Below are 19,070 nucleotides of genomic sequence, written 5' to 3'. Positions count from 1 at the left end.
TCGTTCCTTCCTTTTCCCTAGATCCTCTTCTTTTGCTCCATTTCTGCTTTCTCTTTTAAGTGTGTCAGAGATGTAGGTCACACGTCTTTTTTCTCGTGAGCAGTCGATTCAATTTGGAGAACGATAAGAGGGTATCAAATTTAAACGGCAAGCAGGTGCTTTGGGGCCAGCCGCTGACACACGGGCCCGTCATACTTAAAATACTGGCCCCCTGCGTCATTGTTCCTCGAGAGAGAGAGAAGAGAAAAAGAACCCAAAGCTGCTGCCATGAAATCTGTTAGTAAAGTAGTAAACAAATAGAATGAGCAATGGAATGTGAAAGAAGGTTAGGCTTCCATGTCTTTGTCCCTGTTGTGACAGCCGAACTTCTCCAATGATGCTTGAAACAACCGATCTGCAAACGACACGTTTGTTTTCAAACATAATGCCATCTGCAGTTTTTATTTATCAATTGACTTCTAGTAACTTACGTTACCAACTCCCTTGGTAGCATTTTCTCAGCTTTTAAGGTAGTTTGCAGAAAGGTTGTTCTAAGGATGGTAAACACCTCCAGAATTGAGAATAAGATCATTTTATTCTTTTATTCAAATACTGAAAGATTGTCCTGTTGAAAAGTTTCCATCCTCTTGGTTCTTCATATTGTGTGTTTCCTCTTTGTTTGCAGCTTTTGTATTAGTTGTGTTTGAGACCCTCAATCATGTGACAATCACGTGATCAATCGTATCTCCTCGTCGTACAGCCAGTGTTGGGAAGAGCTCGGATGTGCAGAAGATGCTGGATCTGAGGGATTTTTTGTCACAGCAAAATGAAGTTGAATCTGTAAAAGTTCCAGTGTAGTCTTAATGAAGGATGCACTAATAGTGTCTGAGTCTGTCTCTCTGTGTTGTGACTGAGAGAACCTGATATTGTGATTCACAGGGTTATTTTGAAGCTGAACTGTGGGTAACCGGGCTGCTTGTCATACCGCACAGGACTAATATAGACCCTGGGTCAGTTGTGTCTGGCCGTACTGACCAAAGCTCTGACTTCCACAGAGACATGACGGGTTAAGCGGTTGTGTTCGTTAACATTAACAGTGCTTCCGCTGGCGTAACGAGAACAGAGTTTTAAATAGATGGAGACTGACCTTGATACGGCAGGTAATGATGTGTTGCTTCGACAGCATGTGTAGCTGCCGCTGACTGTACGAGTCTGTCGTTCTTTCCAGACGACGAGTGGAGGATCATTCAACGCTGCTCGTCTCTCCTGTTCTTTCAGTCACGCCAGTCCATGTTTCTAATGAAGTGCCGCTGTTAATTCTCCTAGTGTGTTTCTGTCATTCCTGAAAACCAAGAGCAACAAATACGGCAGAACAGAAAGATCATCACCATGAGCGACCCTGAGCGCTGCTCACTTTAAACTGTAGAAACGGTGCCACCGCTGGAATTGTGTCTCGCGGTCCGAGCCGGAGTCCAGTCCACTGTTTGACGACCCCTGTCCTTGGGTAAAAACAGGCTGTGTGATTGTAAGGAACGAAAAATGTATGTCAGGATGCAGGTTTAAGGGACTTTATTTAAACTGAACGCATAAACATTTTCTGTATTGCTCACTTTCTAGTGATCATCCCTCCATAGGTGCCATGGGTTGCTGATGTTATGGTGTTCGAACCCAAACCAGTGCTGTTTTCATTTGTAGTTTAGTTTTATTAATATTTTGAATTAGCTTTTATTTTCATATTTTTAGTTTTCATGTTAATTTTAGTTTCATTTTTTAGTAATTTCATTATGTATTTTTGTGATTTTATTATTATTTTTTTTAATATTACTATTTAGGTTGAATTTATTTTTATTTCTGTTTTAGTTTTCATTTATTTCCAGTTAATAATTTTAGTGCTTCAAGGGAAACTTATTTCAGTTGATTACCAAGACAACATTTCAAACTTAATCATTTTTATTTTATTTTAGCTATATTTCAATAAACATAAATGTATTTAATAGTTTTAGTTTTAGTTAATAATAATAATAACCTTGACCCAGACGTCCTGTTATGAATAAACAGTCTTCAAAAACAGTTGCAAAACCACATAAATGTGTTTCTCTCTGCCTGGTCTCGTCCGTCTGATCTCTGCTGCACATGAGAGGGATCGGCAGCTTTAGGGAATCTCCCGTAGTCCGTCTGCACAGGTTTATATCAGAACTTCAAGGGTCCACAGAGGGAGTGACTGGATTTGACAACATCTGGTTGGTTTTGACAGACATTCAGGAAGGTTTTCCTCTAAAACACATTGAAATAAATGAGATGAACAGATTAGGGGAATCTGTTCATCTCATTTATTTCATGATGTGAACGGATTGTGAACTCATTTATTTCACTGTTGTGTCGGATTTACCCAAATGTCACCTAAACATAAGATTGTCGATAAAACGATCTCTTCCTCTCGGAGTAGTCGGTGTAATATGTAACTATGCTGAGAGTGAAAGATCTGGTTACATATTACACAAAACCACATGTGCTTATATGCAAATGATAAAGGCAATTTTGTGTACTTTCCCATGATGGTGCAGCTTTATAGACCTGCCAAGGTGGAAACAGATCCAGAATGACTGAGAATAAGAGGGTTTGTGATGATTAATGTCACTCATTTTTGTGTATTATTGAAAGAATTATTAAAGGACAGGGAAAATGGAGGGAGTTGTATGGGTGCATAATACAATCAAAACAAAACTGCGCTTGTATTGCTTTCAAAGGTACCGTAGCCACATTGCCATTCTTATCAATAGATAATGGGCGGCTGTAGAGTTAAATGTATTTGAACTCATGTGGCCCTGCTGTGTAACTCGGCAAAGGTGGAGATGATTGTTCGCTCTCTCTCTCTGTGATTGGACGCTCTCGGTCCTCGGCGGAGCGACTGGCAGCTTCACACAGCGCTGGGTCTTTTTTAAACACACTTCAAAGCAGAACCTTTATGCTGAGACTGGAAATGCTAACCTTTGACTCGAAACACCTCCCACTGCAAACACAGAGTGCTAAATTGATTGAGAGAGAGAGAGACCCTTCGCTTTAGCCCCAATTAATCACAAGGAAGGTGATTATATCCGGGGAGGAGGAGTTTTAATGGCTTTTCATTTCATGATGAGACATTACAGACATCTGTAGACCCAGCTAACAGAAACGTTCCCACAACTTTCCAAAACACTTTGTAAAGGTTACGTAAATGTTAGAAAAAAATGTTCTTTAAAAATGTTTTTGGAACATTCTTATAACATTATATATATGTTGTGCGAAAACGTTCCTAGAACAATGCCATGTAGTTGCATTACAGTAACGTTAATAGAAAGTTAATTCAAAGTTATCTTGTCTTTAAAAACAGTCACAAAACGTTAGCACAGAAACGTTATTTATACATTGTTCATGGAACGTAAGTTAGGAATATTTACACTAAGCAATCAGGACTTTGAACTTCCCCATCTGTACCTGAACTTCATCTGATTCTGAACTAAATTCTCTCAGTGTCTTTCTGTTACTCACAAGCAAACATCCAGAGTCTGCAGAAACTCTTACACTCGCAGGTCTCTCTTCAGCCTGAAGCATCAGTATTCTGTAAAACGACAGTGTTTGAAACTCCGTATGAAACAGTTTGTGGTGTTTTCTTTTTCTGTTGTGTTGTTAGATTTGACTTGTGTGCTGGTTTAGAAAACCAAAAAAAAGACTTTATTCAACAATCTCTTCTCTTCTGCGTCATTCTCATACGTTGTTTACGTTCAGCGCTTCCAGGTTCTACGTCAGAACGGCAACTCATTATTGGCCGGCTCCTGCGTCAGCTGATCACGCACGCGTTGTGCTGATCACGTGATCAGCTTCGGCCAATACTGAGCCGGCGTTCAGACGTAAACAACGCCTTCAGTTGTTATTTTTGTTTTGTTTTTGCGCACAAAAAGTATTCTCGTCTCTTCATAACATTAAGGTTGAACCACTGCAGTCACATGACTGTTTCACATTTACATTTAGTCATTTAGAAGACGCTTTTCTCCAAAGCGACTTACAAATGAGAACAGTAGAAGCAATCAGCATGAGAACAACAGTATGTAAGTGCTGCAAGCTTCTGGAGGACGCGAAATAGTGAGTTTAGCGTTTGACGATGTCTTTAGTACCTTTCTGGACCTTGAAAGTGTTGATTATATTGAGTCATATACCTCTTGGATTTCATCAAAAATATCTTCATTTGTGTTCTGAAGATGAACGAAGGTTTTACAGGTGTGGAACGACATGAGGGTGAGTAATTCATGACAGAAATTTAATTTCAGGGTTAACTAACCCTTTAATAACAAAAGAGGAACAGAAATCCACTATTTTCCACGGCTTCTAAATGCCACTTCTCATCACTCCAGCTGTGTCGAATGTTTCCTTCAGCTGTGAGCAGGCCGTGTGTCATTGGTGTCCTGTAGAGCATCACTCGCGCTCCTTTATGAAACAGACTTTATTTAAACGTTTGTCTCACTCTTTTAAACACTTCTCAGAGACACAAGCACAAAAGGTTCTGAACGTGATGCACTTGTTGTTTTAGAGACCGAGGGTTAGAGTTACAGTGTCACCGTATCGTGTGTTGATAGTGTGTGGCCTAGTAAATCTAGTGACCTCTGATAGATACAGAAAAGCTACCGATCCTTTGTTGTTCCTCAGTACAGTAAACAGCGTCACGTCCAAGAGCAGAAGACCAAACTGGATCCGTGCCACAGCAGGATCATGCTGTCGATAACCGCTAACTGGAGTTAAAGTTAAATGAGTTATTCTGCATTTGAAGGAATTATTCTGCCCAAAATGATCATCTGTCATCATTTACTGCCCCTGTCAGTCCAAACTTTATGACTTTATGCAGTTCTGCAGAACACAAAAATATAATTTCGAAGAATCTACATGCAGCTCTTTTACGTGCAACAACAGCTCACGGTGGCCACGACTGTCTGACGTAAACTCCCAGCAGCCTCTCTGTCTCTCTCAGACCTTAAATGTCCTTCAGTCCCTGCTGATATCTAAGCTGTGGCAGTAGAGTGAGGCGGCTCTGGTTAATGCTGCTTTCAGTCCGGACGTTTTTCCACCCAACAGCCTCTCTTTGTCTCTTACAATCGCACAGACCGTTTAAGACTTCGGTATGTAAATGAGCTCTGTTACGATTGGCTGACCGGTGTTTCTCACAGACTCCAGTGCTGTGCTGTGAACCACTGCGCTTGACCTCTGACCCTTACGCTGTCACTACTGAAGTTTTAAGACACAGTCTTTTATTTGAACAGAGCAAGAAGCAACCTGTTTTCCATCATATGTCATGGTTACGTATTTATTTTGTTTTATTACTTTATTGTCTTTTATGATTGTGCCGTGGGTGCAAGTCTAAACATGCTGTTCTCATAATACTCATAAATCTCTTTTTGTGATTGCAGGACACCGAGCTGTTAGACGTCTCCCTCATCAAAGATACCAGAAATGGGAGATTTGCCAAGATGCCAAAGGTAATACAGCATTTAAATGTGTGCCTGCGTCAATCATTAGTTCTCCCGTGCAGAGCGGAGCTGACTTTATGTTTGTACGATATGAAAATGAACAGACGTTATTGTCTCTTCGTTCCTGGCACAAATACTGCATGATTATAAATGTAGATATGTCCAGAGAGGAATATGCTGAGAAGAAGCAAAGCTGCTCTGCGCCGGATATGCCAGTAAGATTTCCACAAATAGCCTAATAAATCTGGTGTTCATGTACTGTATATGAGTGTATGAAACACACAGAAAACCCTTTTCCTTTACAATCTAATGGCTTTCAAATAGTTTTCCTGTTAGAAACATAATGCATTTGACGATCGACAGAGCGTCCGCGCATCTCGCGGTATCGAGGCTTTTAGATGGCGCTTTAAAGACAGAAAGAGCCGATGGTTTCCTGTTTCCAGCATTCATTAGTGCTGATGTGAGAACAGTGTCATTGTAGAGAGCAGCGGTCATGATAAAGAGCATCACAAGAGCTGCTGAACGGATGTGAGTGAGCTGGACGAGCGTCGACGCGTCCGATTGATGTTTACAGAGCAGCGGTGGCACAGGAAAATACAGTTTCCCATGTCATGATCGTGGCCTTACAGCAGGGTCAAAGATTGATGGCTAGAGAGAGAGAGAGAAACATGTGTGTATTTCACATCGTCTAAATGAAAGCATTCAGTTGCAGACACATACAGTTTCTATGAACACATTTATAAAGATCAATCAGCTTTAGATGCTTCGATTTGTAACACTCAGAGGGGATTCAAATGTTTCACATGTTGCTGCTCTCTTCCAAACGCCTGTAAAATCACCCTTCGGCCACAGGCTCAGAGAGCAGAACTCCAGCCGCTTCAGGCTTATTTCAGTGTATGTGAGCAGGTTTGATCTCCGTTCACATCGTGACACACAGGGCCCTATTTTAACGATCAAAACACATGGTCTGAAGCGCACGGTGCAGATGCACTTAGGGCGTGTCCGAATCTACTTTTGCTAGTTTAAGGACGGGAAAAATGGTCTACGAGGGTTGTCCCTATTCTCTTAATGAGTCATGGGTGTGTTTTGGGTGTAACATGCAATAACCAGAGTCTCATCTCCCACTTCCTTTAAAAGCCAGTCGCCCTCACGCCATGGCGGATTTACATGGAGGAATTTATAAGCAGAAAAACTGTGAGCTTCTCTAGTGAGGAAACGGATCTGCTCGTGCAAGAGGTTAAAGCGTGCGAACTGACCATCTACGGGACAAGACGAATTCCACCAAAGCATTTTTATCTTTATGTACACAATAATAATCTTTTATATTGTTATCCTTTTATTTTTAATATTTGGCATGTTTGTGTGTTGCTGTGCGTCCCTGTGTGTGTAACGAGCAGAGTGAACGCACGCTGTGTACCCGCATATAGACGCATGTTACTAACGCGCTCTTTAGATAACAAAAAATAAATGAATACTGCACCACTGACTGTAGACCAGGTTTCAGCTGGTCAGTGATGCAGTCTGTTTCCTCATGAAGTCACCAGAGCAGAAGTATGATGATATGAAAGATGAGCGTTAAGTGGACCGCAGGTGACAGATGTTCCCTTACTGAATGTCCAGAAAGAAACATGGTAATACCATAGTACTTTTAGGTTGTCAGGGGAAACCAGACGTCCTGTGCAGTGGATTGGCCAGGTAACGTAGGTTAATTAGCATATGCCCTCCCTCTTGTATGTCACACTAATTTGATTGAGCTCTTTGTCCTCATGAGGAAACAGCAGCTGTGGCTTAATCATCCAAATATGTGTCGGGAAAACACAACAGGAGAGAAATTATTTTCTAATTTGGTTGTGTGTGCGTGCATGCGTGCGTGTGCATGCGTGTGTGTGTGTGTGTGTGTGTGTGTGCATGTTTGTGTGTGTGTGTGTGTGTGTGCGTGTGGGAATACCGACAACATAAGGAATACCTGAACCACATTTCAAATTTCGTTATGGGGACCAAAAACATTTAGAAAGTTAGATTAGAGCTGGAGCAATGTAAACGATGTTTTGTTGGTAAACAGCACATTTCAAACTCAAGGTCTCTAAGGTCTCGATCTCACAGTCTTCACCACTGATTTAATGTTGTGTTGAACACAAGCTATCCATTGTGATGAATAGAGCTCCTGCTCAAGAATGAAGCCCATGGAACAAAAGTGGAATAATTTACAATAAAATATTTGAGTCATTGATACAGCAAGATCTCAGTAATCAGAGACGCAATTGAGAGAAACCGACAGCAGGTTTCCATAATTGTAAGAATTGTCTTTCATGAATGCTCAGAACGGCTCGATCTACTGACGGACTGATGCATGCGCACAACTCATTTTCTCCAGGCAGCCAATCAATTTAATTGCACTTAATCTGTTGCGGACAGAAGGCTCAGAGTCCAGCTCTGTCGTATCTGGTTCTCACAGTCAGACGACCTGCCTGACAAAACCCTTTATCCAGCAGCGGATCTGCCCGCATTCCTCTCTATACAGTAGGACCTTGTTCGGGTTTGTTCGTTAGATTCCCTAAAGCCCTGTTCGAATTACACTCGCCCGTGATGGTGAAACCGTAGAAGGCTCGATCCACTGAAGGAGGAAGTCTGGGTAATTGTGACGGCCACACCTGGTCTTCCGCACCTTCTCTCAGCGGGTGGGCTGGTGTTTCTCTGAGTCTGACTGCTTGTTTTGAAGGGATAATCAAGCTGAATTCTTGCAGGTCCAAATGTTTCATTCAAAGTTCTCAGATGTTGATGACGAGAGCTCAAACAAAGCAAAGAGCAGTTTCTCTTGTCATGTTGGCTAACTTTCTTGTGCTATTTTCTCTAAAGTTTATGGATTTAATGTAGTTTCACTGTAGAAACTAGTCGACTCAGTTGACCTGAATCAGCACAGTTCTCACTGACTCTCAATATGAAAAGCCCTTTGGGACTTTGATTCATGCCCTGCTGCAATAACTGCGGCTCTTTGATCGATACACTCGACATGTTTGCATTTCAAAACCAGCTTTAAACGATAGAGCTTGAACACTCAGACTTCTTGTATGCTCAGAAGCACGTGTAACTTCTACAAACTATTTAGAAAGTACAAAAACTTGAATGTTTGCATGAAAATGATTTTTGTACAGGAATGGGCTCCGCTGGAGTGCATGAGGTGCGGTTTATGAAGCGCGAGGATGAGGATGAGGCTAGTGACATGCAGCTGCTGGTTATAGAAAAGGAAGAGAAGGGGTTAATGAGTTTACTGAAGCGCTGTAAGAAGCCGAAGGCTAAAGTAGGCGCTTTATTTTATTTAAATTTAATGTAGTTATTTTATCTTTGTTCTTAAAAATAAGAACAAATATCAAAATGGAAAATAATAGCTCAATACAGTATAAGATACAAATTAAATAAGCAGTAGCATTCAAGTAAGAAATTGAATAATTATTCAGAATCAGTGATTTTCTCTCTGTCTTTTGTTCTTTGATTAACTTTGATTAAAATGACCATTTGTCTTACAGACAATTGATACATCCCGATTTTAACAGCAAATCAGTTCCAAACCATGAATATTATGCTGAATGCCAATTCATGACACTCAGTAAGAGCACTGCGCAGCCTTCGCGTGAAAATCCTGTTTCCACTGAGGTTATTTTGTGTGATATTGCTTGAATAAATCAATGCACATGTACATTTAAGATAGCAACTGTTTTGTGTAACTTCTCAATACACCTTTTGTTTGCACTTGGCTGTTGGGCAAAAGGCAGTAAATGTTGCGATTGCATGATGTAATAGTGCAGTAATGTCAGGCCTGCAAGCTACTGCAACCATAGCTACCATGCTAAGCTTTAATTCTAAAGGCCTGGCCGTCGTTAGACAGTTTTACTGCAGATTCCCGGCTTTTCCCGGCCTCTTTCATTCTAGGTCCCTTTCTAACACAAAGCACAGCGGGAGCCTCGCCACATCAGACCATTGCCTGGGCACCAAACCAACACCAACCAACCTTCACGTCCGGCAAGAGTTGCCTCCTGGTTGCTAGCAGTGATTTTGTGTTTCTGTCTTTGGCAGATTGTTGTTTTCTTTGAAAATGCAGCAGCGGAACAGAGCCTTGTTTGTTAGCGTCCGATGAAGCTGCGCAAATGCATTGAGACTGTTGCTTCCTGGTCTACAAACCTTACGGAACTTAAAGCACATGAAAAATGTCCTACTTTGTTGACGCGCACAGACACGTGCCACAGAAATATGACCGTGATGCAGTAGTCCAGGTCTGTTTTAGGCACGTACTCTAGTCTTGTCAATGTCCAGAGCTGTTCTGGAAGTATGCCTCTGCTCCTCTTCTTTATTTCTTCATGTTTTATGAGATGCAGTGATTTTACTGCGGATTAGATGCGTGAAGCACGACACGAATAAAATATTCTTCTGCCAGTAATTGTAGTCCATAAGATCGTAGACTATGGACAGCACTGAAAATGTGTATGAGTAGATCATCTAGAACAATTTAGAGTTAGTATAGAATTGTGCGTTCACACATGTGTGTTTATCTACATTTCAGCAGCTTTCTTCAGGACTGTCCCTGAACACGTCTTGCTTGGTAAAAGCACAGTCTGTGTTAGTGGTTAGTGGTCTCTGGGTCCCCTGGACCGTGGATTGTCCTGGGCCCGTCAGGGAACTGGAATTGGCCTAGCCGTCCCCCGTTACGGGGCCTCTGCTGAAGTCTAATGAATAGAAGACGCAATCCATTACATTCCCCTCGATGGTCAGAGCCGGTGGCTCAACAGATTGTCTCTGCCACCTCTGCTTTCTGGTCTGCACTCCACTAAAGCTAATGTCAGTGATGTCAGTGTGTTGTGGTTGTTATTCCAGAGGGAAATCTTCTTGTGAACACTGAGCTGTTTTAAGTGTCGTCGCTCAATGATTTCACCTACAGCATTATGTGATTATCTGAGGGCACTTAACGTTTTGTCAAGGTAGATTTGGAGATGTGAAGTTGAAAAAGTATCAAGTTTGTGACATTGTTTGTGGCTGTGGTCTTAGTATCAAGGTTTTTTGAGAACTTGTTTATGGACATATAGTCGGTGAGCTCTCAGAACTTTGCTTCAACTTTATAAAGAGCTTTCTCTTAAAGACTGCTTCAAAGCAAACAGCTGCATCATTATCTGGTGCGGGGAATTTTACAGAAACATCTTAACTCGAAAACTGCAGTCTTATCTGCTTAGTAAACATCTCCAGAACATCGAACCGTTCATGTTAAGTTCATGTTTCTCCAGCAAATGTTGTTCTGGAATCAACAGACAGCTAGAAACAAAGTATATATTTACTCTGATAACAAACCCTTCTGTCTCTTTATCTCAGACAGTAAATGTGATTTATGCTGCCGTAATGGAGCGCTGTGTTGTGATAAATGTCCAGTCCTAGCGTGTGTTTCCGTGCCTGTTTCCTGTTTTAGTGCGTTGATGGTAAGTGCTGTATAAACTTCAGCTGTGTCCAGAATCATTCATAACCGTAGATTGGTCAAGAGTCTGCGACACATCTCGCACTCGACCAGCGCAGCCGCTGCATCTTTCTGCTGTCAGTAACACCTTCACATGATGTTCACATACAGTAGTATATATGAAAGCACTATATAAATGCCTCATTCATTCATTCATTCATTCATTCATTCATACCTGCCATCAGCTGCTCTCAGCCTTACTGTAAAGTGGCTGAACTCACATTATTGAGACGCTTTCCATAAATTATTCATCAAATACCTATAATTATATATTAATGGTGTTCTGCCAGTCTGTAAAATCAGTGCAGTAAACTGTCAACCATATTTTTATTGCAATAAGAAGACCACATTTCTTTAAGAATGTGTCACAGTGAAGGGAGTTTATGCTTAAAACGAGACGAAATAACTTCACTGGGGTCAGAAAAATCTAAATCAAATCATTTTTCTGATCCTATTGGCAGATATGTTCTTTTATAAGCATAAACTCACTTTATTTCTCAGAAAACAAGGCTTCTTATCTTGTCATTTTCCATCTCAAGTGAATGTGCGCTTTCTGCTGTGATTCTGTTCCTGTAAAGCCGCGCACACACTTAACGATTGTAAGGCCGATTATGAATGTAAATTGATACTTATGACTGATCGCGCTCAAACACGTCCAGTCAGAGCCAGTTGCGTTCAGTCTGAGATTACAGTCGGTGTTCAAATTCCATGTGTGAGTATTTAAATCGGCTCCAGTCGAAGGAAACAATCGGTATGTGTGTTCAGTTCAGTCTCAGAATGTTTCAGCTAATCGTTAGGTGTGTCCCCGGCTTAAATGTCTTTCTGACTCTCCTCACAGTTACAGCCTCTGATCTGAAACGCAGCAGAGACTGGACTCACATTATATCAGCTCAGTCCGTTCACATTGTGCTGAATAAGACATTAAGGATTTCACATCAGGTTTGATGAGTTGAGCTCATCATATTGTTGGGCTGGACAAGTCAAGGGTCGGCCAGTACAAATGCTTGCTAAAGGAGAATTACAATTGATTATTTTGAAGAAAGAGGAATATGTGATCGAAGTGAATTTTATACAGAATACAGAAACTAGTTCCTGTTTTCCCTCATTTCATTGCATTGAAATTCAGTGTTTCACCGTCTTGAACTAATCAAACTATAAGTTGTTAAAAGTCCAACAATATAACTGAACCAAAGGTGCTTCAAACGTCTCTCTATTATAGAGACTGGAGTGTGTTCGCCGTAGCTTTGCTTCCACTCTTCAAGCACAGAGCTGTCATTTGTGACGGGCCTCAACCGTACGTGCGGCCCGCTGCTTTCTGCTTAATTAAACAGTCGAATTGAGGATTGAAGCGAGCGGTCATTAAGCGAGTCTGTGGAATCCTCTTGGTCAGTGAAGCGTTGGCTGACAGTCGGCCAGTAAAGAGCTGACCTTTACCGTGGAGCTGCAGGAATGAGCGTGTGCTCTGATGGATGGACAGAGCAGACCACTGACCGTCTCCACCGCCGCTTGATCGGTCCTGTCTTACTGCCAGCAACACTTGATTTGATAATGAAGGGCTCTTATATTTGTGTTTGAACACTCTTGGAAGAAAAGTTTCTATATAGAACCATTAAGGGCTCAGGAGCTTCATATAGAGAACCTTTTAGGGATTCCCATCATGGGATCATTTTATAGATTTAGTTTTAATTAATTTTGTTTTGTAGCTGGTAGACATGGTTTATCACTAGAAAAAAATGTAAATAACCCCTTAAAGGGGTGGTTGATTATGATTTCACTTTTTTAACTTTAGTTAGTGTGTAATGTTGCTGTTTGAGTTCAGTTCAAAGGGAGGTATTTTCTTTTAAAGATCTGATCTAAAATGGTTGACTGTCCAGATTATGTATTTCAAACCAAATATGAATGTAGCTCAAAACGGATTTCATATGATTTTTTTTTGCCATTCAATATGCTTAAAAATCATACTTAGACTGACAGTCTGATATATGTCAGTCATATAAATGAGTACACCCCCTCTGAACAAATACAATAGATGTATTTTCTTTATGATCACTAATACAATTAATGGAAAGATGGCAAAACTAAAATGTATTAAACATATACATAATAAAACTGAGAAATATATGTTATTAATAGCCATAAATAAGTAAATTAGCCAATTTTGTTTAAATGAAGGATTGCAGAAATAAGTACACCCTAGATTTAATTCAACAAATGTATAATTTTCTAGCACTTAGTATGCCCTCCATAATTTTGAGTATACTGCTCTGACCCTTCTCGGCACAGAGTGAACAAGTTCATGACAAATTTTCACATCTGTCCTGTTTAAGTACTGGATAATGAGCTCCTTAAATGCCCTGATCTTTAATGGGGAGAGTTGCTCAACTCGTCTCTACAGAATCCCCCACAGGCGCTCAGGAGTGTCAGCTTGGGAGAATGCATATCCTCATTGTCAAGTTGAAAAAATGCCCAACAATGCAGGGAATGAGGAAAGGGTAACATCTTCTCTTTCAAGTTTGTGTATTAAATTACACAGTGGTTTGTGAGTTCATGACAGCATTGAAAAAGCACAACTCCCTCACACCTTCAGCACTCACACATCCCTATATAAGAGATTTACTACCACTGAACTTTACTGTGGGAATCAGGCACTTCTCACTGTACTCCTCCTCTAGCAACACCAGAACATTTTGAATGCTGTTAGATACAAAATGATTGATTTGGTCTCATGAGAGCAGAGTATTGATTCCCAGAATCTGTATTTTGTAAATATGGGCTTTGGAAATGGCTAAATGACTGTATTGTGCTTTGGCTACAGTAGAGAGTTACAGTGAGAACAACAAACATGCACGTCATTTCTGCAGGCTGCATCTTACTCTGTGAGATAAACACTCACTCTTTTCAGAGCTTTTGCTGGCTCTGAGACACTCGCTTGGTATTTCTCCTGCTCTTTGTCTAGCAAAAAAATCCCTCATCCCTAAATGAAAGCTTAAAATGAAGGCCTGATTATTGTCACAAGTCCATTGTTTTTGAATTTCTGTGTTACTTTTGCTATATTTTCACACTTAAAACAATGATTTGGTAAGCCTCTTGTCCTCTTTTGTGCTAAGAAATAAGTCTCCTGACAGTTCTCTCCCATTGATGTCAGCATTAAGTCTGAGAATGATTCAGTGGGCTATATAACACTTTTAATTGTCAAGAAATGACTTCTCTTTAAATGTTTGGTTCAACATACTTACCTGTTGATCAAACATTGCCTTAAACTTTTAACACCAGAAAAATTTTATTTAGTTTTATTTAGTAACTTTTAGGAGGGTGTACTCATTTTTGCTACACAACATTTTATCACCTTGATAAGAAAATCTTATTTTCCTGAATAATTTTGACATGCTTCTTTGGTAATTGATTAAGCAGACTTGCTGGAACATTATATATCTAAAGAACCCTAACATGTCTTCTAAGTAATTGAGTAATTGCTGACTTTCAGAAGTTTCAGAGGGGGTTTTCTGACATCAGAAAAATAGATTAACATTATGAATCACTTGAGGTCAAAAGTAAAGAGTAGAAACAGGCAAACTAATCTTAGAAAACAGATGCCATTTGACTATGGAGGAAATTGAAGGGTTAAGAAACATGACATAAAAATCCATGCGTCAGTGCCGTCCCATGTCAGAAAGTGAATGTCATTGAACGCTTCACAAAGCAGGTTATTTCAGCATCTGTGAGCGTCTTTCTGCTGAACAACACAGGAACATTAGACTCTCTCGTCACCATCAACAGACGGCAGAGAAGAACTGTTCAGAGCAGTCATTGCAAGTTCTTTGTTGTAAATGCTTTTCCTTTCACGCTTCCATCACACACACACACACACACACACACACACACACACACACACAGGATCTTGGCTTTGAGACATCGGTCCCCTGCCAGGCTATGAGCCTCAATTGCCATGGCAACAGAACTTTAAGGCCAGTCTTCTAAAAGCCCCACAATGCACCAGTGCACTAATTTAGTCCTGCTCCTGTGTGAATGAAGTCAAGAAGCGGTGGATGTGTAGAGTTATGAAACGTGTTGGCAGGTCATTTTACTTCTGCGATGTGACGTGTTGAATGAAGAATATTCAACTAGGATACGTAGAGTTTGATTTATTGGATGATAAAAGTGTCTCTATATGACAGATGGATGAAAAATAAGGGATTGATGACGTCTGCGTGATTTCAGAGGTGGGGCGTTATTACATTCTGATGGAAGTTTATGAAGGAGGGTTAGTTTGACTGGTTAGTTTAGTTGTTTTTTGGGCTCCTACAAGTGTGAAGTGAACTTTAAAAATGTTTCTGCTCTATAACAAATCAAGTTATGTGCGATGAGCCCCTTTTTGCTCCTTACGTACCCTGTCCTGTGTTCAGTATTATATTAACAGTGCTTGATGATCAGGCTTTTGCTGTGACAGTGGCAGTGATTTTTCAGCCGGTGATGAATGTCTGTGCGGTCAGTCCGGGCGCAGGCGCTCTGTGTGATTGATAGTCATTTAAATCAGCACTTTTCTTTTTATTGATTACGCGTGCATATGCTGTCCAGTTCATTTTTATTGTCTGTCAGGCGCTCCACACCGAGGGTTTGTGGATTTGCAGTCCAGGGCTGTGTTTCCCAAAAGCATCGTAAGCCTAAGTAGATCGTAGAACCATCACCACCAATAGTCTCTACCATCAACTTTCCTCACGATGCTTTTGAGAAACGCAGTCCATCGTTGTTATTCACATTGGTACTGTCTGTGGCTGCAGTGCAGTGAGATCCACACTGGAACACTGATCAATGCAGCGACACATCAGACCGGATATATCCTATAGGACATTTCCAGTTCTGTGCATGTTCTTTTCCCCAGGAGGCGAAGCTGCGAGAGCTGCTGGATGTGGGGACTCTGGAGGGGAAGATGGAGAACCGGACGCTCACAGTGGTCAGTGGCTCGGACATGGTCAACATCACCTACCTGAACTTTGTGGCCTTTCATGAAGAGGTGGCCAAGGTAATGCTGCTCCGACACTAGAGAAAGAAAGACACGAGATATCAAAATAAACGATAACCAGGAGCGTACGGACTGCAGTTCATCCGCCGCTCGTCTCAAAGCATCTCTTCAAAACGCATGTGAGAAAACGAGCCGCCCAGATTTCGCTCCCCTTGTGACATAGGGAGAGGATCTAATTATAATATCACCACCCCTTAATCTGCATTTTCGCAAGCAAAACTGGTGTACCTGTTCTAACGCCATGACAAAAGCTGGAGCAAAACATGCTAACTCTTCTGTCTTTGGCTGCACAGACGAGCGCTGAACACTATATAAGGAGCGTTTCTGTTCGAGCGATATTTTGAAAATAATATTAGACCATTCACAGCATTTGATAGCAATCATAAACGTTAGCCTGGTGTGTCTGGATCTGTTTGGCAAACAGGTACGCTATGTACAGTGGGCGTCCATACGGGTTTAGCACAAACATGCTAGTGGATGAGTTGAATCAACTCCACAGCAACTACATCAATTTATCCACTAACCCATTCAGAAACGTCCAGTTTCATTCTACAAGTTGTAACTTCTTCCTGAGTCTCTCCATCAGTGTCGACTCCGGTTTGAACAATGTAAGGCTGAACACTTTCGTCATTTTGGCTGCGTGAGATTCTCCAGCTTTGTTGTTGTTGAGCTGTTAAAGCTCCGCCCTCTTCTGGAAAGGGGGCGGGAGCAGCAGCTCATTTGCATTTAAAGGGACACACACAAAAACGGCGTGTTTTTGCTCACACCCAAATAGGGGCAAATTTGACAAGCTATAATAAATGATCTGTGGGGGATTTTGAGCTGAAACTTCACAGACACATTCTGGAGACACCAGAGACTGATATTACATCTTGTGAAAGGGGCGTTATAGATCCACTTTATACCGAACAACTCCTCAAACACTGAAGAAGCTGTGATCTGTGTGTGTGTGTGTGTGTGTGTGTGTTCAGGAGTGGGCCGAGGAGCTTTTCAGCTTGGCATCGAACCTGCTGGCGCAGAACATGTGCAGGGAATCCTGTCTGGAGAAGCTGTGAGTATTTCCTCTTCCTGTGAGAAAGAAACAGGTTTATGATGTCACCAACACATGACCACCCACCCTACCCCATACATGCTTCTCATTTCACATACAAAGAGGTTAGTCATTCTAGCTGACGTCTGTTGGGTGTAAATGAGCGTCATGTGACCCTCACGTAACTTCTGTGAGGACGTCGCTCTAACGTGCACCCACAAGCATGTAATCATCCGTTTATCCGTCTGTCCGACAGAAGCATGTGCTGGTTGAGTATTAACTGCATCTGCTCAGCCGTTGCATAGCGACAGCATGACTGCAGCCGTCTGGTCACATGGTCCGGGACTACAATCCCACGATGCCGCTCTCTCACACCTGACCGTAAATCAGGACGTCTGTGACTTTGGCCCCGGCACACATGCGGGAAAGAGTCTGGCTGCATTAATTATTTGCTGAAAGCCACTTACTGCTGAATGGTTAATGAAAGTGTGTTGAACGTGGACTATTTTTAGACATGATACTTGTGTTTTGACATGCTTCAATTCCAACACAATGCATTCTGGGATGGGAGTGGAACAGTGTGGGAAATGTACATACCAACATTCACACACACACACACACACACTCACACACACACACACACACACACACACACACACACACACACACACAAACACACACAAACACACACAAACACACAAACACACACAGTTAGGTTTTTGTGAATTGTGGGGACTTTCCATAGGCCGTAATGCATTTTATACTGTACAAACTGTATTTTCTCTCCTCCTACACTACCCCTAACCCTAACCATCACAGGAAACTGTGCACACTTTTACTTTCTCACAAAAACATCATTTAGTATGTTTATAAATAGATTTACATTGTGGGGACATTTGGTCCCCACATTGTAATATAAACAAGTACACACACACTCTCACACACACTCTCACACACACACACACACACACACACACACACAGTCAGAGTGTTGTTGTTTTATAAGTAATATTTAGGGTAAATTTCTCTGTCGATTTTGATTAGCCTTATTGTTTTGTGTTGAATAAATATTCATCTGATTGCAGAAATGAATCATATAATCTGAAATGTACAAGTTAATAACGCGAAGACAGAGTTCTGTGCGTTTGTGTCTCATGCAGTCGTTCTGTTCTTCACAGATACACAAGACTGACGTTACAGTCGACGGCCGAGGGCGGGATTTCTGTGAAAAAGTGGGTTTGTTCCATCTGTGCCATTTCTGTGAAAGCACACGTTAAACAGATTCTCCTCAGCACGTCTGTACAGATGCTGTTGTTTTCTGTCTTCCAGCATTGCCCGCCTGATCCCTGTTGAAAAACGGCGAGTTGAAAACGCTCTGGAGGTCTGCGGCCTGATGACCCGACGAGTAAGAAAACACTTGAGCCAAACGTAACGAGAAGGGCACACAGTATCAGTACACAGACTAAATCATGATTTCTTTTATCTTGAATTACCACTTGGATGTATATGTCTCCTCTACATGTTCATTTTATCTATATACAGTATATTAAAGTTTGTAATTATTCTCAATTCTTAACGTTGTTACCTAGAAATCACTTCATTTTCTGTATACAGCGGCGCAGCAAATCCTGTTCCAGAATCTGTGATTACGCCAAAGTTCAGACATTATCTAACATTATCTTTTCCTACAGGGAGACTCCATTCCTCAGGACAGATTTACACCTGAAGTATACCGACAGCTGCTGAACAACATTTGTCCACGGAACGACATCGATACGATCTTCTCAGAAATGTCAGTTCACTTCCTGTTTCAGTCTTTCTTTCTGATCTTTCCGATGTTGTTTGTTTATGTTTATCCATCAGCTCACATACGCTGCATATCCACATCAATCGGAGCAAAAATACACTTCCTGTTATATTTGCATGTAGTTATAGTTTTGCATGTGGTTCAACAAATCCCTATCTGATATTTGATCCATTACAACACATGAAGTTAAAAATATTTATAATGTGGTAGAAGTGAAATTGGAATTATATTGTAAATGACCATAA

The 19,070-nt window shown here is 41.2% G+C and overlaps 1 protein-coding gene across 1 annotated transcript in view; it reads left to right on the top strand.

Moving 5' to 3' along the window:
- The window catches only part of LOC125278656 (1-phosphatidylinositol 4,5-bisphosphate phosphodiesterase beta-1), a 66,348-nt gene that overhangs the window by 15,484 nt on the left and 31,794 nt on the right, over window positions 1–19,070 (top strand). The window contains exons 3-8 of the mRNA XM_048207971.1: window positions 5,415–5,483; window positions 15,848–15,988; window positions 16,960–17,039; window positions 18,197–18,250; window positions 18,348–18,423; window positions 18,710–18,810. Coding sequence (XP_048063928.1) covers window positions 5,415–5,483; window positions 15,848–15,988; window positions 16,960–17,039; window positions 18,197–18,250; window positions 18,348–18,423; window positions 18,710–18,810 — 521 coding nt within the window. The remainder of the gene's footprint in view (window positions 1–5,414; window positions 5,484–15,847; window positions 15,989–16,959; window positions 17,040–18,196; window positions 18,251–18,347; window positions 18,424–18,709; window positions 18,811–19,070) is intronic.

The sequence above is a fragment of the Megalobrama amblycephala genome, linkage group LG11, assembly GCF_018812025.1.
Source record: "Megalobrama amblycephala isolate DHTTF-2021 linkage group LG11, ASM1881202v1, whole genome shotgun sequence".
NCBI classification, from domain to species: Eukaryota; Metazoa; Chordata; class Actinopteri; order Cypriniformes; family Xenocyprididae; genus Megalobrama; species Megalobrama amblycephala.
Note: the sequence above shows the minus strand (reverse complement) of the source record. Positions and strands in the feature narration are given on the sequence as shown.